This window comes from Notamacropus eugenii, chromosome 1 (assembly GCF_028372415.1).
Source record: "Notamacropus eugenii isolate mMacEug1 chromosome 1, mMacEug1.pri_v2, whole genome shotgun sequence".
Classification (NCBI taxonomy): domain Eukaryota; kingdom Metazoa; phylum Chordata; class Mammalia; order Diprotodontia; family Macropodidae; genus Notamacropus; species Notamacropus eugenii.
The window spans coordinates 24,289,233-24,312,753 of record NC_092872.1 but is presented as its reverse complement, the minus strand read 5'-3'; the positions used below and the strand labels follow the sequence as shown (position 1 = coordinate 24,312,753).

At 38.0% G+C, this 23,521-nt stretch overlaps 1 protein-coding gene and 1 pseudogene across 6 annotated transcripts in view; both read left to right on the top strand.

Moving 5' to 3' along the window:
- The window catches only part of ADAMTSL1 (ADAMTS like 1), a 1,091,970-nt gene that overhangs the window by 728,184 nt on the left and 340,265 nt on the right, over positions 1 to 23,521 (top strand). For all 6 annotated transcript variants that reach the window (XM_072655697.1, XM_072655722.1, XM_072655679.1 and 3 more), the window contains one exon: positions 11,669 to 11,714. In XM_072655697.1, coding sequence (XP_072511798.1) covers positions 11,669 to 11,714 — 46 coding nt within the window. The remainder of the gene's footprint in view (positions 1 to 11,668; positions 11,715 to 23,521) is intronic.
- LOC140534566 (splicing factor 3A subunit 3 pseudogene) overlaps positions 14,897 to 23,521 on the top strand; it is a 43,066-nt pseudogene continuing 34,441 nt past the window's right edge.

Sequence of the window (23,521 nt, the reverse complement as noted above, 5' to 3'; positions counted from 1 at the left end):
TGTGCCAGCTAGCTGCCCTTGATTAGATCACTTTAGAGGGTTATAAATTAGACATCACGTTGACTAGGTTGCTACTCCATTTCTTTGGCCCTCTAGTATATCTCTAGTAGTATGTAAACCTTCTGTATTAAAACCATTTTTCTGAACTTCAGGCTTTTTGTGTACATTTTGGAGTCTTATTTTAAATCCATCCTTTTAAATAAGACCTGTCTTGTTTTAGATACCTACTAGCTATATGACCCTAGGCAAGTCATTGTTAAATGTGGATAACCATAGCATCTGTTTCATAGAATGGCTATGAGGTCTCAATGATATAATGGATGTAGAGTGCCTCGCAAACTTTAAAAAAAACTCTATCAGTGTTGGCTATTATTATTATATACAGCTTAGAAATAAATGGAATATTCCATTGAACATAAATTAAAAAAAAAAAAACCTTAATGGAATTACAGTATAGGAGTCTCTGTCTTACTTAGAAGACTAAATGATTTTCTGAACTGAATCAATTCTAACATATTCATGTCACCTAAAATGGAGTCATCAGAGAGAAAAATAGTAGCTTTAATGTACATATTATGTGCAATTTTCCCTTGTTAGAAGATACATTTGAATGTCCATTACAGGCTGAATCCATTATGTTTTCCAAATAATTGTAACATATAGAATAAGAAGTCATCATGCTAGCTACCACTTCCAATATACAGCAATACTTTAAGGAATCTTCAATGTGGTGGATGTGAGGATTGCCTCCCATGGTGCAAATTGAAAGGTATCCAGGCTTTCTCCTCCTATGTGTGATTCATCCATTTATTTCCTCCGATTAATCCTCTAGAGGGGCCTAGCAAATGTCCTAGGGGTTTTCCCCTAGGTCTTTTAATATACTCAACACTCAGGTTGCCTGTCTGGTATCTTGCCACTTCCTAATGACCTTGAGATGTCTTCTGAGCATTCATAATTCATACATTATTGACCATATAACTTTGCATATATGTAGCTGTCATCCAAAGCTTGTGGCAGAGCAGGTTAGAAGGAGGCCTCTTTGCCTTACCCAGAGACAAAAAGATGACATTATAGAACCCCAAATGGATTCTGTACGTGCCTGATGTTATGCTGGTATAGATCACCATGAGTATATAAGTACACATTCCAACCTCTGGTAGCAGATCCACTTAATCCTCTACCTATGGTAAATTTTCTGAGTCTCAATTTCCTCATTTGTAAAATGAGAGTATTGAGTTAGATTATCTTAAAAGTCCCTTCATGTTCTAAAATTGTTTAGATATTATCATAGAAGGTAGCTTTTGGGAGAGTGGGAGGGAGAGATACTTGGAAATATGAGTGACAGTGGTCCAGAACATAGTGATAAAAACTTTAACAATTTATTCATATCTTTATGCAAGGGTATGAATACACATACTGATCCACATACCTCTTTACCCATTCTGCCCACATCACATGCTATAGAAGTCTCTGGCCTCACAGGGCTGAAAACTACTGCATATACCAGTAGCTTTAGAGAAAATACTACGGTCTTCTAGGATTACATTTTTCAATAGACATCTGCTTCAGATAGAAGGATTAGAGGAAAAATTTTCATCTCTGGCCAAAGTAGTACATCAGTTTTCAACTCTGTTTGTATTGGGTGACATTCTCAGAAAAGCTTAAGTTATATATTTTTTGCTCATTGAAAAGATGGAAACATTGAATCCAGTTTCCTAAAACTCGTTTATTTTCATTCTCTGCCTCATTTGTCTACTGTCAATAATATTTACAGCTATGATGTTTTGTGGGTAGATGGGTAGATAGAGTGCCAGATCTGGAGTCAGGAAGACCTAAGTTCAAATCCAGCTTCAGACATTTAATAGCTGTGTAACTCTGGGCAAGTCACTTAACCCTCAGTTTCCTCAACTGTAAAACAAGCTAGAGAAGAAAATGGCAAACCACTCCAGTATCTCTGCAAAACACTAAACAGGGTCACAAAGAGTCAGACATGATTGAAACAACTGAAGAAGAACAATACTGTAAAAGGCTTCTTTGTATAATTTATTAATCTGCATCAAGAGACTTCTACCCTTTCTCATCTCTCAGAGAAGGCAGCGATGAAGGAGACCAAGATGGAAGAGCAAATAGTAGGAAATGAACAACTTTTCTTTCCTTTAGAATCTATATAAAGGATAAGATAGTGTTAGAAAACAACCTTAACAGTTATTTGATCCATTGCTATCAAACTCAAATAGAATTAGGGGCTACTCATCCTCTCTGTGACCTCTATCTAGTTTCAAAATGTAATATTATCTGTTTTTATTATATTTTATTTATTTTGTTAAATATTTCCCCCACTGCATTTCACTCAAGTTTAACTGCACTGCTGAGTAATACAGGCTATCTTCATGCCTGTGGGCAGCATGTTGGACACCGCTGATCTAGCCTAACCCTCTTCTTTTACAAATGAGAAAACTTAAAGCCTAGAGAAGTTAAGTAAATTATCTAAAATCACCCAAGATGTTAATGACAGAGCACAGATTTAAACCCCAATCCCCTGACTCTAAACCTAGAATGCATGATAAACTCTCAGTTAAAAAAATAAACTGTATAACATCACCTTGTTTCAGAAATGGATTTTAAGTGAATAGTCAAAGACCTCAAGTCAAAGACCTTGTGAACTTCAGTTGAAAAAACTAGTGATGGTAAGCCTTAAATAGAGAAGATTTGCGTAAAAGGATGTGATGGCCATTTTCAAGTATTTCAAGGACTGACCTGTGGAAGATGGAGCAGATAGGTTGATTCTCTTTGGCACCAGAAGACAGAAGCAGCATTAATAGGTAGAAATTGCTGAGAGGCAAATTTAGGCTTGAGGTACAGATACCTTTTGAATAAGTAGAGCTTTGCCAAAGTAGAATAAGACTTTATTCGGGGGAGTGGACTCCTCCTCAGTTATGGTTTTCAAGCACAGGTCTGATGATACTTGTAGATTTGATATGCAGTAAATTTTTAAGGTGGCATAACCTAGTCTAGAAGGCTGCCACAGTGCCTTCTAACTCTGAAATGCCATGATTATATAAATACCAGTGGATCTATAATGAAATAATAGCAGAATGAGGAAGCAAAAAGTTCTTTACATATTAAAGAGAAGCATTCATCAAGACATCTGTTACAATGCTTTAGGTAGAGGGAGAGATGGAGTAAAAACAAAGGAAAATCTCCAATTTCTTCCCATTCTCTTTTACCCCCATTTCACTCTCAAGGTTTAGGTGTTACTCTGCAGCTAGATATCTTAGTGGATAGAACACTGGACTTGGAATCAAGAAATATCATCTTCATGAGATCAAAGCCAGTGTTAGACGTTGACTAGCTGTGTGACTCTGGGCAAGCCTCTTAACCACTTTGCCTCAGTTTCTTTATCTGTAAAATGAGCTGGGAAAGGAAATGGCAAACTACTGCAGTATCTTTGCCAAGGGGAACCCCCAACTTGGGTTACAAATAGTTGGATATGACTGAAATAATTGAGCAATAACTAACGACATATAGCCTAAGTCCTTTGGCAAAACTGAATGGAGATGTAGGGATTAGGAGAAGGGACAGTATAGCTCTGACACAGATACATATCCCCTACTTTTTCTTAACTCCTGACATGACAATCTATGGCTCTTGGCCATATACTACATGGTCGTGTACTGCTTTAAGTGGTGCAGTGGATAGAGCACCAGTGCAGGAGTCAGGAGGACCTGAGTTCAAATCTCACCTCAGACACTTGACACTCACTAGCTGTATGACCTTGGGCAAGTCACTTAACCCCAACTGCCTCATCCTGGGTCATCTCCAGTCATCCTGATGAATACTGGTCACTGGATTCAGATGGCTCTGGAGAAGAAGTGAGGCTGGTGACCTGCACAGCCCTCCCTCACTCAAAACAAAATCAAGTGCAGGTCATGTCATCATTTTTCTGATGGCATGGTCTTCTTCAGCAACGAAGGATGAACACAACATACCACTCTAAAACTATTTCAAATATCTATACGTCTGAGAAGGTGATATATTTGACAGAAAAGATCTGAATTCATGTCTCAGTTCTGATACTGATGGTTGCATGACCTTGAGAAAGTGGTATGACATCACTAAGCTTCATCTTTCTAATCTATAAAATGTGTATAAAATAACTCATGCTACCTGTCTTATTACAGAGCTGTTATGTAAAGAGTAGTTCATGTGCCTCAGAGCATTATATAAATCGGGACTTATTATTTGAAATTAAAGAACAAGCGCTTTAATCCTGGCACAGCTACTTACTCCCTGTGTGATTTTCCGGATGTCTGAGCTCTGATTTTCTCATCTGTAAAATAAGGATTTGAGAATAGTTGTTCCCTAAGATCCATTACATGTCTAAGTCTTATGATCCTGTGGACCTTTAAACCATAAGCTTCTTGAGGGTAGGGTCCACATCTTATACTTCCCTATTGCCTAGAGTGCTTAGAAGCACAGCCTAGGTGCTCAGTAAATTCTCGTTGACTTTGATTGTGTAATCAGAGCCGTTTTGAGGTCTGCCAGAATTCTGGCCATAAACCCTACAATATCGCATGTGTCTTGCCTTGTTTTCTTGTGACTGTAGTAAACTATCTCCTTCTTTTTATGGTTTTATCTCCTATTTGTGAAGACTTCGCTATTGCAGCAAATCTTCCTTTTAAGACATTCCAAGGAGTATAAAGGCATAATTGTTTGGAAAAAATGACTACATACAGCTAAGCAGCAATTTATCTTCTTCCTGCAAGATTTCGTAGGTCTGCTTATGCAGCAAAGTGCACCATTGAGAAATAGTCTTACCCAATGTTATTGTCACCTCAGGAGAGTTGCCATCCAAGTGTGTCATCCGCAGGGATTTCTCTTCTATCAGGAGTTTAGATCATACTGCAAGTTTACAACAGCCAATAGAACACCCTGAAGCTCACAAAAGAGGTGTTAGAGGTATCAAACAATTGAAAAACGTATATTAAGTGCCCACTATGTGTCAGGTACTGTAACAGCAGATACTTCTTTTTTCCTATAGTTAAAAATATTGCCAATTCACCTGGCCCAAGCTCTAAGCTATTAATAAGGATTTTCTGAACATACTTAAGAAATCTTGCTTCACTTCCCTGTTTCTAATATCTCTGACAAGAACAGAAGCGGAATATTCTAGAAATCCCCCCCCCCCCATACCTATCCAATTTTTACATACATCAAATGTAGCCTTGAAGTTCAATGTATGGGCCAATTGCAGTGTTAGTAAATGTTTCCCTTGGGTTCCTTTGTATCCCTAGGACTTAGCAGGCACTTTATAAATGCTTGTTAATTTGGCTTGATGGAAAGTAGGTAAAGTGTTATCATCTCTATTTTGAAGATGAGAAAATTTGGATTTGGATCAACTTTATAATAAGAAATCAGTATATCATAGAAGTCCTAAGACATACAAATGAGGTCACGTAAGTCTTATTTAAGGCCAAAGAAATAAACTCTTAAGAGCTTGTGGCACCATGTTTTAAGTATAACCCCTCTGCCCCTAGAAGTTAGTTTAAAACTTTCTTGAAACTAAATCTGTAAGCAAGCCTTACTCTTATTTTGGCTCATTAGCTGAGGTTTGGACCTCTGGCAAATTCAAAGATCCAGTGTGATACTGTGATTGTGTGTTGTTTTTTTTTCCCCAGCCAGTTCCCACATTGATTGATGATGTTTGGCATTTTGCCTTCTTGTTGTTTGTTGTATTATTACAACAGAAAGCATTTTCAAAAGCTACATTTATCAAGTTGTCATAATAGTTTGGCTTGTATATCTATCTACCAAGAGAAGAATAAATTTCTCCCCTAGCACTAATCTGTTTGAGCCACGTGATATCTCACATGTTAAGGAGGCAGTAGAGAACTCGTAGGAGTCTTGCAATGGGGATTATGGGACTTTTCTGACTGAATACTTGAGTGAAAGATATGTTTTCTATATGTTTTTGAAAGTTCTTATATTTGGAGTGAAACCACAATAGGGTTTTGTGTCCCTGACTTTATAGCTAATTTTCAGTTGCATGTTTGGTGGGGTGTGAACTGCTAGTACTTTAATAGTTAAAAATCATTTTCCTCATGACAGTCCTATGAGGGAGCCAGCCTGGGGATTGTCATCGCTGTTTTGCAGATGAGGCTGAAAGGCTGAATGGGTTGCCCACAGTCACACTGCTGAAGTGTCAGAACCAGAATTTGAGCCCCAGGATTTCTGATTCCAAGTCAAGTATTCTTTCCACCATCTCCTGGCTGCCACCTAAGAATTTTCATGATTTGGACAATACCGCAGTCTGATAACAGTTATTGGCCTGAAAATGAATGGGGAATCACTGTTAGATAGAAAACAAACTGGGAATAAAATATAAAATTCACTTTTTATTTAAACATCAGAAATTTTGCAGTTGTGTATTTGGTATAGATTCTTCTCAAAGAGATAATACAGTAATCAAAGTCATCATTTATTCATAATAACAAAGCACTTACTGGGTGCAGGTGCTGAATATTTCAAGAAGCATTACCAAATATGAATGCATATAGTAGTATGACAAAGATTCTAAAAAGAGTAGTCCTCAGAATTTTAGAAGGAAGGGAAATAGAATATACTGATAGTAGAGGACACTTGGCATCAAGCTTGCCTTAGAGGAGGAAAATTTCATCTAAGCAGTGTTTTCTTAATGTTTGGGGAAAAAAAGGACGATCACAGATGAATGGTAGGAGACTGTTTCAAACATGGAGGATACTTGAAGAGGATGGAGTGATCCTGAGGAGGTCATAGACTTGTTCATTCATTTCAGTTGTGTCTGACTCTTCGTGACCCCATTTGAGGTTTTCTTGGCAAAGATACCAGAGTGGTTTGCCATTTTCTTCTCCAACTCATTTTGCAGATGAGGACCTGAGGAACAGGATTAAGTGACTTGCTTATGGTCACACAGTTAGTAACTGTCTGAGGCCTGATTTGAACTCATGAAAATGAATCTTCCTGACTCTAGGGCTGGCACTCTATCCACTATGCCACTTAGCTTAGTAAGAGCAAAAAGAGATGTAGAAATAACATTTGGCAAAACTGTCCCTTAAACAAACTGTCTCTGACAAATTAAGTACCTTGTGCATGAATCATTATCTTTATATAGCTCTAGTTCTTCATACTCAAAGAGGACCAAAATGGCATCACTATAATTATCTTTACGTAGCTAGCCATTGTAGAACCTTAATGGAACAACTCCATGGCATAGATTTCTTGGGGTCCATAGCTGAAGAGTAATTAAGGACTACTCCTTCAAAGCTGAGATCAGGTGCCACTTTCTACAGGAATTCCATCCTAGTGCCCAGCTTCTAGTAATTAGTGCCCTTCCCTTGAAATTAATTTGTATATATTTTTTATTTAAGGTACTATATACATGTTGTTAGCCGTGATAGAATGTGAATCCTTGAAGAAAGAGATTGTTTCACTTAAATCTTTATATCCTCAGCATCTAGCATAGTTCTTGGCACATACTAGACACTTAATAAATTCTTGGTCAGTTAAATGAGTAGCAATGAACCTCCCAGACAGACCCGGTCTGGGAATATGTATGCTCCCATTCTCATACACACTTATACTCACTTCTGCATTGTTCAGTTTTGTTTTCAGTAACTATTCAGACTAATATAACAGTGCAAACTTCTTTTAAAAAGTTTACATTGATGTTTCGGCTTGTGAAAAATGAAAACAGCCCCAATCAGCAAACTCCACAGACAGGGGTATTTGCTGACAGGTACAAGATTCTCTGGTCTTCCTAATATCTTTAGAAAAAACCTCAGAAATGTGGGAGTGTTATAAGTAGTTTCTTCAGGCAAACTCTAGCTGCATAAATCTACTAAAAATTCAAATGTTTATATAAAGGGATGAAGAAAAACGTTATTCAAAAGCTATATGAAATCCCTGCTCTGGCTGTAAATTCTCTTGTCTTTTTAATCCATGGTCATTTTAGGACCAGTAGTCTAGATGGCCTGGGGTCCTTCTGGCTTGAATCTCTAAGATGGTTTTATGTCTACTCTCTTGTAAAGGGCTCATTCTTTCCTTTTGAATGATTAGAAGGGGTTTTTTTTGGGGGGGGGGGGAGAAAAGGATATATAAGCGGATGAACTCTCCTATTTCAAAATTCTTTGCCCGTGATCCCATGTTTGAAAATCAAGAGCAATCCAGAGCAGTAACCTGTTTTTACTTAACACTCCTCTGGTTTTTTTATAGTCCAAAGGTAAGAATCTGGATCTTTAAAGAGCTGACTACAAATGGTGCCGTTCTGGAGAGCCCTCTGGTTTTAGGTTACTGGGTGCCATGTCCCCTTACTAGGGGTAGGTCTGGCTTGACCTACAGAAGGATACATTTGTTCACAGAAGAACTACTCTTTCCGAAGGAAAAATGTACAAGTAGAAGAAGCCTAAGGTACCTGAATTATCAAAGAGAGTTTGTTTATTCATAATAAGGGCTAAATGTGAGTCATCCTCTTTTAAAGAATTAGACAATATGAATTGGGAGAGGGAGGGGAGGAACAAAAGCCATCCATCTGTGGGGTTTGGAAAAAAGAACTTTAAATTTTCCATAGTAATTCATCTATTCCAAGGTTATTAAGTTTTAATCATTGAAACTGAGATACTATCAGGATTTTGAGAAGTGGAAGAAGTAGTACAGTTTGTTCTGTGCTAATGAGGGACCAAGAAATTGTTCCTCCAGCTTACCTCAGCTTTGTTATAAGTGTTATACACTGTGATATCTGCTTAAAGAAGAATGCCACACTACATATAAAAGTATTATCTCCTTTTCTTGATGCCATGGGGTGGTCAGGATTAAATACTGACTACCAGGAAGAGTTGATATGATAAACCAAAATAAAAATTAATTTTCGTCAAAACTTTTGCGCTAGTTATATATTTACTTTTCCGTCATAGCTGAGCTTGTCAGTCTCTAATTCTATGTATTCTATGTGTCTACACCTTCCCTATCACGACTGTATAGTTAAGGAAGAGAAGGCGTAGTCACTTAGATCCGCCATTTTGAATGATCCATGACAACTCCAAAATGACTTGAGGGCTGAGATTTCCACTGTTTGTTTTCATTCCCAGAGATAAATTTTATTTTGTTTAAATGTGAAGGAAACTATTTGGCTGTTTTATGTTAATGAAGTACAAAAATAAATGATACTTTTGCAATTTAATTCTCAGATGAGTCTTTTGTGCCCAGATAAATCAATAACTCTCTGAATGTAATACTTCAGACTTGGCCAGAATGCAGTCCTCATTTTAGAATAGTCACACCTGTTCATTTTGGTGAAATTTGTATTCCATTTTAACAAAGTCAGTCTTCTGTAAAATGGTAGACTCTATTAAGATATACAATTAGGACATGGAAATTTCACCAATAATAAATATTGATATATTTCTTAAAAATACTGAGTCAAAAGACCTCTTTGCCACATGTAGACTATCTGTATAAAAACCCCTCACTTCTTATAAATATACTTAACCAAATTCTAGACTTCATTAAGTCATTAGTTAAATAAGAGATTCATGGTAAAAAAAAAAAATAGAGCCCTCTTTTCTTTCACCAGCTTTATTACTGAAGCATCTCATACATTATTTTGTCCCTTGTCCCACTGCTAGATGACTTGAAGATAACCTCTGTAGCCCACAGTCCTATGATTAGCCCTTTGCCACACTCAATAAATGCGATTTTGCTAAGCTAACATCCAGTAATGAGGACACCAGCTTTCAGCTAAATAAACACTAGATTCTGAGATTCTGACAGGCACCCTTTAATAATCTGCTGATCATGATCAGATGTTAGTTGTTGGGCACTGTTGTATCCTAGCAGACATTATGGCAAATGGCCATGCTAAGCAGGGATTAAATATTTCAATCCTTAGCAATGTATGTAGCTATGATGTATTATCCAGGGATATGTAAATGCACTCTGTAGGTGCTAACAGTTGAAAAAGTCTTAGAAAGGGTCAATAAATGCAGTTGTAGAAGAAATAAAATAATTGCCTTAAATATGAAGTTAGTACTAAGACTCTGACATTATTGAAAAATTTAGCAGCATTGTTAAAAATCTGGAGATTGACAATAGGCTAAAGATGGAAGATAGAATGGGATGGATAGGTAATGGTCATGCTATCAAAATGGCAGGTTGCTTAATCTCTCTGGGTCTCAGGGTTTCCATCTATAAAACGAGATGGTTGAACTAGATGAATGCTAAGATTTCTTCTAGATTGAAAACCTTACAATTACTCTGTAGGTAGTTCTTCTTGAATCCCATTGGATCATGTTTTCATTTCCCCTTTAAAAAAAGTTACTTATTTTTTAACATACCATAATAGCAGGGTTATTGTTTTGAGTATTACACATATACTTTCTTAACAAGACAGTTTTTAAGTGTAGATTTTTATATATATATATATGTATGTATGTATGTATGTATGTATATATATATGTTGCATATTCATAAGTATGTGCTCTGACAATTCTTTTCCTTCCTAGTAGCATCTCTCCAATTTTATAATGTAATCGAAAGGAAAATAAGATTCAAGAAATGTGTCCTATAGAAAACTTTGTTCCAGTATGTCTTCTCTCTTAGATGATGAAGATTTCTAAGCATGTATTATAAGTATTTTGGGAGTAAATGGAATTATAGTAGCAATGAATTCTTAGTATCAGCTCCTACTCTAGTGAAGGAATAGATTGGTCCCAATTAGTGTAAATAATGAATCTCATGGAAGTGGTCACATTACTTGAGTTTGTCCTTCATATTTCCATTGGGCTAGAACTGGTTACCATATTTTACACAATTATAATTTTGAATAGTAGTAATTAAAATACATGCAGCTACTTCATGGGAGTTATTGTCATTCTAACCAGGACCTAGATGTAATTATCTCTTTAAGTTAGCCTTTCCAACATTAATTTGGTCACAAAATACTTGGTCTTGAAATATATTGAAAGACTCCAAAAAGCCTTGTCTAAGGAGCCAAGGGAACCCACAGCAAAGAAGAAGGCCTGGGAAATTATAGATTAATGTAAAATAAAGTCTATTTTCACACCCCCAAACTGCTACATGTATTAAGTATTTTTATCAGACGCATAATTTAGTAAGGATGCTGCTGGCGTTATATTTAGACTATTAGAGCTAATGAGAATCTGATTGGTCATTGAGTTCATTGCCCTCATTTCATAGATGAAAAAACAAAATTCCATAGTGGTGAATCAGCTTCCTCAAGGTCACATTGTTGAGAATTGGGAAAGTTGGGACTTGAATCCAAGTCTTTTGATTTCATATCTAGTGCTCTTTTCATTATTCCGCGCTAGTTCTAGATTCTTTATCCATGAACACCAGGGTTGTGTGATTTGGGATTGGGATAATCTAGTTTAGATAAAAGCAGTTTGGGATAACGTAGTTTAAATCTGATCTTTTTAATATTTGTTAATAATTTTCTGAAAGGGGAAGTCTACTACATTGGTGATAAAAAGATGCTTAGTCTTTGAGAAAAAGTTGGGCCATAGATTCATTACTAGTAAGATATAGAGTTAGACTTTGATGATCATACAAGATCTCAGATAAAATTCCAAAGTTTGAAACAAACATAATGATTATTATTTTTCTTTTTCTGACATAGGAGCTGTGAAGGACGCAATATTCGATACAGAACCTGCAGTAATGTGGTAAGTGTGAGATTCTATGAATGTAATAAAACTTAATGTTTCAACACTGGAAATTGCTAAAATATTTAAGTGTTTCTTAGAGACAGGGATTGTGATGATGGTAGAAGATTAAAAGCTGAATAGAAGATAAATTATCTCAAAAACAGCCAGAAAAATCTAAGAAACCAATATTTTTTCTCTATATTCCAAGAAAATCTTTAATCAGTTGACCAGAATGCCAATTGAAAACCATGCCATAGGATGATCATGTTTATCAATTTTATTAGTTTTTCATAAAACCAACTATTGGTTTTATTTATTAATTCAATAGTTTTCTTAATTTCAATTTTATTAATCTCACCTTTGGTTTTCAGTATTTCTAATTTGGTATTTACTTGGGGATTTTCAATTTGTTCTTTTTCTAGCTTTTTCAACTGCAAGCCTAAGTCATTGATCTCCTCTTTCTCTATTTTATTTATGTAAGCATTCAAAGATATAAAACTTCCCCTAATAACTGCTTTTGCAGTATCCCATAAGTTTTGGTATGTTGTCTCACTATTGTCATTCTCTTGAATGAAATTGTTGATTGTTTCTATGATTTCTTCTTTAACCCAACCCTTCTTTAGAATTAGATTATTTAGTTTCAAATTGATTTTTGGTTTCTCTTTCCATGGCCTTTTATTACATGTAATTTTTAATGCATTATGATCTGAAAAGGATGCATTGATTATCTCTACCTTTCTGCACTGGATTGTGAGATTTTTATGTCCTAGTACATGGTCAATTTTTGTAAATGTTCCATGTACCGCTGAGAAAAAGGTATATTCCTTTCTATTCCCATTTAATTTTCTCCAAAGATCTATCATATCTACCTTATCCAGAGTTTTATTTACCTCCTTAACCTCTTTCTTGTTTATTTTGAGGTTGGATTTATCGAGTTCAGAGAGGGGGAGGTTGAGGTCCCCCACTAGTATAGTTTTGCTATCAATTTCTTCCTTCAACTCCCCCAACCTCTCCTCTAAGAATCTGGATGCTATACCACTTGGAGCATACATGTTTAGTAATGATATTGCTTCATTGTCTATGGTGCCTTTTAGCAGGATATAGTTTCCATCCTTATCCCTTTTGATTAGATCTATTTCTGCTTTTGCTTTGTCTGAGATTAGGATTGCTACTCCTGCCTTTCTTACATGAGCTGAAGCACAATATATTCTGCTCCATCCTTTGACCTTTATCCTATGTGTATCCCCCCGTTTCAAATGTGTTTCTTGTAAGCAGCATATTGTTGGATTATGGCTTTTAATCCATTCTGCTATCCGTCTCCGTTTTATGGGAGAGTTCATTCCATTCACATTCACAGTTATGATTACAATCTGTGTATTTCCCTCCAACCTCTTTCCCGCCATTTGTGCTTTTAGCTCTCCCGTCTCCCTTCCCCTCCTCAATAGTATTCACTTTTCTCCCCCTCCTCCTGCAGCCTTCCCCTCCTTCTTTTAGCCCCCCTCCCTTTTAGTCCCCTTTACTCTTATTGCTTCTTTCCTCCCTTTTAGCCACCCTCCCCTTTCCTCCCCCTTCCCCTCCTGCTACCTATAGAGCTAGTTAGGCTTATCTACTTAAGATTATTGTTCCCTCCTTTGAACAAATCAGATGAGAGTACCTCTCCAACAATGCTCATCTCCCTCCCCTCCTTCCCTCTACTATAGTTTTGTACTTCTTCCTGTGATATAATTTGCCATTTTCTGCTTCCCCCTTTTCACACCTCCTATTACATTCCCTTCTCATACTTAAATCATATTTTTGACATGACATCATTTACTTTATGCCCATTCCCTCTACATATATCCCTTTTATCATAATAGCTGCACAGTTCTCAAGATAAACAGGTATCATCTTCCCTTATAGGGAGGTAAACAGTTTGCCCTAATTGAGTAGCAAGTTTTTATTTTTGTTTTTTCCCCTCTGTTTACCTTTTTATGATTCTCTGGAGACCTGCATTTGAAGATCAAATTGTCTATTGAGTTCTGGTGTTTTGGTCAGGAAGCTCTGGAAATCCCTTATTTCGTTGAATGACTTTCTCCTTGCCTGAAATGTTATGCTGAACTTTGCTGGGTAGTTGATCCTTGGTTGAAGTCCCAACTCCTTTGCCTTACGGAATATTGGGTTCCAATTCTTTCGATCTTTTAATGTAGAAGCTGCAAGGTCCTGTGTGATCCTGACTGTGTGTCCTTGATATTTGAATTGTTTCTTTCTGGCTGCTTGTAGCATTTTCTCCTTCACTTGATAGCTCTGGAATTTGGCAACTATATTTCTTGGGGTTTTGAGTTTGGGATCCCTTTCGGGAGGGGAACGGTGGATTCTTTCGATGACTATTTTGCCCTCTGACTCTAGTACTTCTGGGCAGTTTTCCTTGATGATTTCCTGGAAGATGTTGTCCAGACTCTTTTCTTCATCATGGGTTTCTGGCAGGCCAATAATTCTTAAATTTTCTCTCCTGGATCTATTTTCCAGGTCAGTTGTTTTTCCAATTAAATATTTTACATTTTCTTCTATCTTTTCATTCTTTAGATTTTGTTTGACTGATTCTTGTTGCCTCATTGAGTCATTAGTTTCTACTTGCCCAATTCTAATCTTCATCGTATTGTTTTCTTCAGTTAGCTTTTGCATCTCCTTTTCCATCTGACCAATTTTTCCCTTTAAGGAGCTATTTTCTCTATTTAATTTTTGTACTTCTTTTTCCATTCGACCAATTTTCCCAGTTAGGTTTTGGGTTTCCTTTTCCATCTGATCAATTTTCCCAGTTAGGTTTTGGGTTTCCTTTTCCGTTTGATTAACTCTTCCTTTTAGGGAATTATTCTCTCCAGTTAATTTTTGAACTTCCTTTTCCATTTGTTCAATTTTCCTTTTCAGAGTGATGTTCTCATCAGTGAATTCTTTTTTTATAATTTTAAAATCATTGGCCAGTTTTTCTTTTATATCCTCCTTCAGATGTTCCAGGTAATCTAGTTGTGCTTGCGAGAAATTCATAGTCCCATCTGAGGTTTCAGATGGAAGTACAGTCTCAGCTCTGACCTCTTTGGGGTTTGTGTTTTGGTCCTTATCCCCATAGAAAGAATCTATGGTTTTTTCACTTTTTGTCTGCTTTTTCCAATTCATGATGTTGGCTGGGTGTTGTAGCTTCTGGTTCTTTCAGTCAGAAGATACAGATCTTTTAAATTGAGCTGATGTGTGTCTAGGCTAAAAGCAGGCTTTTTTTTTGTTGTTGTTGTTTCCCAGATCAACCCTGGGGTTAGCTTGTTAGGTGTGTGGGAGGGGTGGTCTGGTCTCAGGAGATCTCCTCAGCTGACCTGAGGCAAAGGCAAGGTCAGGGGATGGTGATCCCAGCTTCCCTATTGTCTTCCCTTTTCCCCTGGAGGGCTGGGGCACGCCTAGAAGCTAATGCGTGTTCCCGCCCCTCCTGGGGTTTGTCTCCCGTCTCTGAGGCTTGCCTGGGTCTCAGTGCGAATTTTCTCTGCCCTGGGTTGTCTGTCCTTCCAGATCGCCTCCGTCACAGTAGGAAGAATCCCCCTTTGCTATTTTTCTAGCCTCTGGTGTTATGAGACTATTTGCCCCCTTCTGCTGTTCCCACTGATCCAGGATTTATCTGGGGAAGAGTTTTATGGTTCTTTCATGGTCATCAGGGGGGAGGAGAGAGCATTTACTGATCACTCCGCCATCCTAGCTCCCGGAAGTTCAAGTAGGTGACTTACCGAAGTTTAGTCTTCAGGCTGAAGGTTTCAAGGGCTGCTGTGCTGATATCTGGCGCTCAGCGGCTCTCACTGGCTTGGTTTGGCTTGTCTCCTGCTCCGCTGGTTTCACCCGCCACTCTCGGGCTTCTCAGGTCCCTTCCGCCCTGCTGCGCTGACCGCGCTGCGCTGTGCGCTGGGGGCTTACCCCCTCGGAACAGATCCTTCCCATGGACCTTCCAGTCCAACCTGGGCTCCGAATCTGTCAAAGTCTGTCACCCACTGGATTCTACACCTCCAAAGTCTCCATAGGATGATCATGTGAAAAAAAGTGGGAAAGTTTAGCCTAAATAAGAGAAGGCTGATAGGTGGTGAGGGCAAGATGGACACTCTCCTGGAGCAGCAGTGGTGCTACCATGAAGAGAAGGAGAGGCTCATGGATGTCATGGCTAAGGAGATGCTCATTGAGAAGTCCGCACTCTGGGACCAGATCAACTTGAACCATTGCACTTGGGCTATGCAGGACAGATACATGGAAGTCAGGGGAAACCTGAGGGATTTGTATGATGACAAGGATGGGTTAAGAAAAGAGGAGCTCAGTGCTATTTCAGAACAAATGAATTTGCAGAATTCTATAATAGACTCAAACAGATAAAAGAATTCCACCAGAAGCACCCAAATGAGATTTGTGGGCCAGTGTCAGTGGAATTTGGGGAACTCCTGAAAGCCAGAGAAAATCCTAGTGAAGAAACACAAAACTTGGTTGAATTACCAGATGAAGAGAGATATGGCCATAATCTGGATCTTCACAACTACTACCTTAAGTACATTAACTTGAAAGCATCTTAGAAACTGGATCATATCACATACCTGTCTGTCTTTGGCCAGTTATTTGACATTCCCAAGGAAAAGAAGAATGCAAAATGCAAGAGGTACCTGGAGATGGCGCTTGAGAGTACCTCCAGGACCACACAGACAGGGCAAAGCCTCTACCAGACCAGAACGAACTGGTTGGGAAGATTCAGAATGAATTTGAGAAGAAGTGGGACAATGGTACCTTCCCAGACTGGCTGAAAGAAACAAGCAGCTCACTGACCCACACTGGAGCCCATCTTGACCTCTCCACATTTTCCTCCTGGGAAGACTGGACAGACTGAAATCTGCACTCTTGGCCTTTGGACTGAAATGTGGCCATATGCTGGAAGAGAGAACCCAGAGGCTGTTCAGCGCCAAGGGCAAGTCAACTAGACTCCTCTCTATTTGCAAAGAATCCCAAATCAAAAGGAACCAAGAGGGACACTGAGAAGAATGAAGACATTGCTTTCCATGAAACCCAGATCTGTGAATGTGTAGAGATTCTTGGGGAACAGCAGCATCTCACTCATGAAAATGGGTAGCACAGACAGGTATGAACAAGAGAGGAGAGGAGGAAAAAGAGAGAGTGAGCGAGAGTGAAAATGAAGACGAAGGGAAGGAGATTATATACAACCCCAAAAACCTGCCCCTGGATTGGGATGGTAAACCCATTCCCTACTGGTTGTATAAGGTACATGGCCTCAATACAAACTGAAACTGTGAGATCTGTGGCAACTACACCTACGGAGAACCCAAGACCTCCCAGTGGCATTTTGCAGAGTGGTATCATGCTCATGGTATGAAATACTTGGGCATTCCAAATACAGCCAACTTTCCTAATGTGACCCAGACTGAAGATGCTGTCTCTTTGTGGGTAAAATTTAAACTGTAGAAGGCTTCTGAACAGTGGCAGCCTGACACTGAGGAGACGAGTATGAGGATTTCAGTAGAAGTGTTGTGAATAAGAAAACACATGAGGACTTGAAATGCCAGGGACTGCTCTAGTGTCTTGAAGCCAATTCTATGACTTGGTTATATATATTAGGATTTGGAATTTTTTTATTCCACATAGGCACATGTTCCCAAAGATTGCTGTGTGATCTAACATACTAGCATGTGTCTTATGAAGATAAGAATTGTGGACATAGTGAAGATTTGAAATATGTTTAAATATTTTGTTTTATATTAAAAAGAGTTCTGCCAAAAAGAAAAAATAAGAGGAGGCTTAGAAGGGTCATAAATGCTGCCTTTCAGGTATTTAAAGAACATCCAGATAGATCAGGTTTGTTCTCCTTGGTCCCAGAAGGAAGAACTAAGAATCCTGGACAGAAGAAGCAGAAAGACCAGTTTGGGCTCCATGTAAGACAAAGTTGCCTAAGGATTTGAGCTGCCCCAAAATAGTATGGACTGCTTTAGGAAACAATGAGTTGCCCATCACTGGAGATCTTTGGTCAGGGGCAAGATGATCACTAATCAGTGATGTTGTTGAGGGGAGTATTGGTTAGTACAGGTTGGACTAGAACGCATCAGTGATTTCCTTCAAACTCTTGGGTTGGGTGATTCTATAACTGAAATATAACTGTTGCTTCAGAATAGGAAAGAGGTGGGGGAGGAAGGAGAAGTTCACAGTGCTTTTGAAAACTGGTATAAATCACAGCTCTGTCATTCACTAAGAGGTCTTGTAAAAGAATATGAGAAGTCAAAAAAAAAAAAAAAAGGAGGGAATCTACCTGGGGGCAATGTGAATGAACTATTAGTTAATGGAAATACATGTTTGGGGTGGGGAAGGGAGGAGAAGGTGATAACCAGATCCTGCCCTTCTCACCACTCCTGCCTAATGGAATAGCAAAGCTGGTGCTGGGATTTGATAGGTGGTTAGGAATAAGTGAAAGGGTGTTTTTCAGTTTCATAAGGATATATTAATTGAATTACATTCAGAAACAAGATAAATAATTTTTTGGAATCTAAGACAGTATAGTTCGTTAATGACTATCTCATCTTTTATATAACAATCTTAGGTTTGTAGTTTTTTCTGTAAATATCCTATTATTTCATTGAGTGTCTGGTACAGTGAAAAGGGCATTAGTTCTGAGGTCAAAGGACCCGGGTCGGAAAAATTACTTAATTTCTTTGGGCCTCAGTTTCCTCAACTGCAAAGTGAGGGAGATTCACCAGATGGGCTCTGAAGTTCTTTCCAGCTTGAGTGTTACATAGTTCGGTGCTTTTCATGACTACTATGTGAACTTTTATTTTAAGCTTTAAATTTCCAGTAACTCCCACAATGTTTCACATATAAAAATGCTTGTTGAAGTTAATTATTTCCAGCCTACTGAATCTCAGGATAGTAGATTGGGAAAGGGCCATTGAGAAAACATCTACTTTCTCCAGCTTCCCAGTGTCTGGTAGGTGAATGTACAAACTAGCCAGGGCAAGTAGCTGCCTGTTCTTTCCTTTAAAATCTCCAAGGAGAATCTGTGCTTATTCCCTTTTAATCTTTCTAAAGAACTTTCATATCAATAAATAGACTGATGGATCTTATGGTACTTAAACCCATTTATACAATGTGGATTAAATCTTTATAATTTGTAGAGTAAAGCAGATATTGACTCTTTTATGAGAACCTCCAATCTTCAAATAACTTGCTCTTAATATTAGTGAAATTTTCTCTGCGTTTTTCTGGCCACAACTAGAAGGTACCTTGCCAAAACAAACTCCATGAGATATTTTCATGAAATCAATTTTTTAAAAGATAGAAAACAAGCTACTTTCATAGACACATTCTAATTTTTCAGTCTAATAATTTAGAACATTTCAGGTAAGTGTTGTACTGTCAGATACTTGTTTAAATTGAAACTGAACTATGACCCTATTGCTATAAGGTGAACCTTTAAAAATGACTCCTAAAAATGTGGTACTTAATATGACTCTTCATTATTTCTTTCTTTAGTGTTCCTGAAGTTCAATTACATGATTTCATATTAAAGAAATAGGTCCTATAATTTTTTTATGGGAAAAAGTAAGGAAGATTTCTTTCACAGATGCATAATTACATACATTCTTGTAAAACTTAATTAGCAGCCATATTAAGCCCAGGGAGTGTATTATTCCTTCCTATGTGAAGATAAATGAAAAAAATTTCTTAATAAAACTATTGTTCCTGTGTGACTTAGATGAGTTAGTCCCTGCTGCAATATAGTTTTAGAGTTTGGCTACTCAAGAATTAGTAGAGCAAAAGGAAATCTTAATTCACTGATCTGTTGGTTGAATTTGGAACATGTTAAAAAGTATCAGATTTGGAGTGGAAAGAGGGCAATCTTCTTAAAAGAGTTTTAATTCACTTCCACCCTTTATGAGCAATTGAAAATTGCCCTAGAGTGCCCTTTAAATCTTGATTTCCTGTTTACTCTTATGTTAATTCCCCAAAATCTGTTCCTTTCCTCTCAGTGCTTCTTCTCTTCTCCTCATGCCAGCTACCCACTTCTACCCCTCCCAAACCGTTCAATGTTAACTAAGTAATGATCAGATCCCACAAGTTTATGTGGAGTTTATCTAGTAACACTGTGATTGAAACCCTTAATTCAACCATTAAATTTCTTTTAACTGCTCTCCTGAGACAGTCTATCACTCATTTTAAAAATTCCAGAAAAATGAAGTTTAACAAGCTCTCTCACAAAGATCATCAAGAAACTATGCCTGGTGGGGAGCGCTCCCAGGATAACCAAGGATAACCGTGTCATACAAGAAGAGAAAACAGAAACTTGAAGAGAGCCATAGTAGTTGCTAAGAAATATTTAAAAGACTGTCTCATAGGAAAAAAAGGTGTGGATATTCTGTGTTGTCCCAGAGGGGAAAACTGGGGTTGAAGATTACAGAGAGGCAGATTTTGGCTAAATATGAGGAAAATTTCCTTAAAGTTAGAGGTTCCCAATAGTGGGATGAAAGGCCTTGTAGACAAGTAAGCTCTCTGTATCTGAGTACACCCATCAAAGATGGTTCAAAAGGTATCCCTTCACTGGTTGGGAATTTGGACAGGATGGCTTCTAAGGCAACATCTAATTCAAAAAGTTTTTGACAAATGTACAGGGATTTTAATTAGTAACAACTCACATTCTTATAGTGCGTTGAGGTATACAAAATATATAATATAACTATGAGGAAGTAGTGTGTTATTCTCTCCATTTAACAACTAAGAAAACTGAGGTTTAAGAGGAGGTGAAGTTACTTCCCAAGGTCATGCAGATAGTCAGTGGCTAAGCCAGCAATTAAATTCAAATCTTTTTCTAAGTCCAGTGTTCTGTTTTCCTGCTCTAGAAGTTTTAGGCCATCTATTTTACAAGAATATTTTGAAAAGAAAATGAGATGAAAATGTGAAAATTTTCTGGAAAAAAAGTTTTTAAAAACATTGGAGAAATGCAACATTCACCAACCATCATTTGCAGATGACACAAATGCCTTTAAATGCCTTAGTTTTTCTTACTAGACTTCAAAACCCACAAGAAACAAGTATTTTCCTATACTAGACTCTCTTGTCTGTCTTTATGCCCTTTTAGCTTTAGCCTGTCAATCAATAGTTTCCCTTTTATAGATTCTTCTATTCATGAACTTGGCTTGTGGCATGTGTCTAATAAAATGTCTATGTGACACTACACTGAGTATGTTATATTAGAAGATAGGATATAGTTATTATCACTTAGGATTGGAGTGAAATTGATTACCTTGGGTAAATAGTTTTCTTCTCTTGGTGCTTTCACTTCTTGATCTGTAAAACAAGGGGGCTTAACTAAAGCATTTCTAAGGTTCCTTCTAATTCTGGCATGATCTGTTCCCTGAATGTTCTTAAAAGGGAGTTATGTGGTGCTGTGGATAAAGTACCAGGCCTGAAGTCAGGAGGATTCATCAGACTGAGTTCTCAAATCCTGCCTCAGACTCTTACTATGTAACCCTGGGCAAGTCACTTAACCCCATTTACCTCAGTTTCCTCAATTGTAAAATGAGCTGGAGAAGGAGATGGCAAACCACTCCAGTGTCTCTGCCAAGAAAACCCCCAATGGGGTCACAAAGAGTCAGACACAACCATAAAACAACTGAAGAACTATATGTGTTCTTAAATCTTTTTGAGGACTGACATTCTGTCTTCTATGTTCTAAAGGCAAAATCTGACATTCTATGTGCCAACATCTTTTGTTCTAGGCTACCTCTTAGATCTAACATTCTGCGTCCTAATATTCTAAAGGTCGTGTTTGTCAGTTCGTGCTCCAAGTTCCCTTCTAGATTTAATATCCTGTGTTTCTATAAAGTAGCTCACAATATAGGAGGCAGTTGGAACTGAACCAAGCAGATAGGACTAGGTATTGTTTCAGTCGCAAAAAGATATGTCTGGCAGTAAACGCTGGATGCAGTCAAGAAAGTCAAACACTTAGCAGAACACACCAGTGCTTAAAATAGTGCTTGGCGCAAGGTAAGTACTTAATAAATGTGTGTCAGTTGATTGAAGCCTACTGATTGAAATTTGTTGGTTCTCATGATTTTCTGGTCCACTCAGATTTTATCCTTTGCTTGGATCTGGGCTGGTACTTGTTTTAGTCTTTGTTTTTTTCTAGTTGTGACTCTCTTTGCTGTGTCATCTTGAGCAAGCCATTTCTCTGAGGTTCAGTTTCCTCATTTGTAGACTGAGGAGGATGGGTTAGAAGACCTCCAACGTCCTTTCCTGCACAGTGGTCCTAGCACTGTCTGAATAAGTTGAGATGCTAAGGGGGATAAAATGGAGATAGGAAAACTAAATTTCAGATTGGAATACCTTTGGCCCTTTTATAGTTGGACTTTTCATCTGTCTTTATCAACTTGTGGTCTTCTTTTCTTTTTCATCACTTCCTAATGCCTGGGGAAGTTTTTTTAGGTGAAAATGGTCTTTCATTGACCCTTTTCTTTTCAACTTCCTCCCTTCCTTGACTTTCCATGAGCAAAGAAGGAGGCTTCTAGTACTGTACCAGTACAAAGGACTAGTAGGGTAAAACTCAGTGTGGAGATGAAAATTGTACCATTGGAAAGTTTCATGTGCCATATATAGGTTACTGCCAAATGCTATGCTTGATCAAGCTCTCCACATGCGGCTGCCCTCTCATATGTCTTTGGTAGGATCCAAATTATGAAGTAGAAAAATAGGGGGCATTTTGATGATCAGACAGGGGCATGACATGGCACCTGGACCAGTTCATGCCTTTTAAGATTTCTTTTGGACAATTTTTTCAGGCTTCTCTGTGAACAAAGTTTTTGGTCAACAAAATGCTCGTGGTGTCTAGACATATACCATAACAAGAATAACTGAAATCCTCAGTAAATAACCTTTGCCTACTGTGTCCCAGACAGAGGCACTTCCAGTGTACCCAGACTACAGGAAAGGACCCCAAGGTAAATATTTTATGAGCCAACAAACATTTTTGTTTAAGACCAGGCACTATACAATTCACTCAGAATATAAATAACAGTAGAAAGAGAATCCTTGTCCTCCAGGAGCTTATATTCTAATGGTAGACGATAACACATAAAAAGAAGGGGAGATGAGAGAAGGAAAAGGTACCTTGTGCTGTGGAATGGTAAAGGAAGTGCAGAGTACACCTGAAGAGGAATGAGTTATCATTTGCCTGGGTACCCTCCATAAATGAAGATACTGGAAGGAGACATCCAATCAAAGGGAGACATGTCCTTCAGGGATGTTCATTTCAATGGATGAACTCCGGAGTTTCAGTGAGACTTCAAGATGAAGATCTAGGGCCCCTATTCCACCTCTGCATGGTAGGATATGATCCCTTTAAGCAACTTTCTGAACCTTAGGTCATATTTTATAAGAGGTTGTTGCCCACCTTCCTGTCTGCCTGCCTGGGATCTGCTGCTCACTAGGTTTGAAACAATCTATAACTGGCTCCTCTATCTTGTTGGCTTTTGTAGTTTGGTTAGGAATTTTTGGTTTTTTTTGTTTCTCACTGCCCAAGGGCAACAGGGGCAGGGGAGAATCTGGTTTGGGGTGGAGGAAAAGGATGATACATTCTTACTCCCCACCACTTCTACAATGATTTTCTATCACTTCAAGCCCATAGCAAGCAGTTTTCAGACAATATGAAACAAAAGGCAAAAAAAATTATTAATCTTATGTATAAATCTTGTCCAAGAAAATAAATTTTGTGAAGGTAAGGTTAGGTAATTTCCTTCAGAACTGTTTCAAACCTACAATTCTCTGGGTGCTTCCAGAGGTCG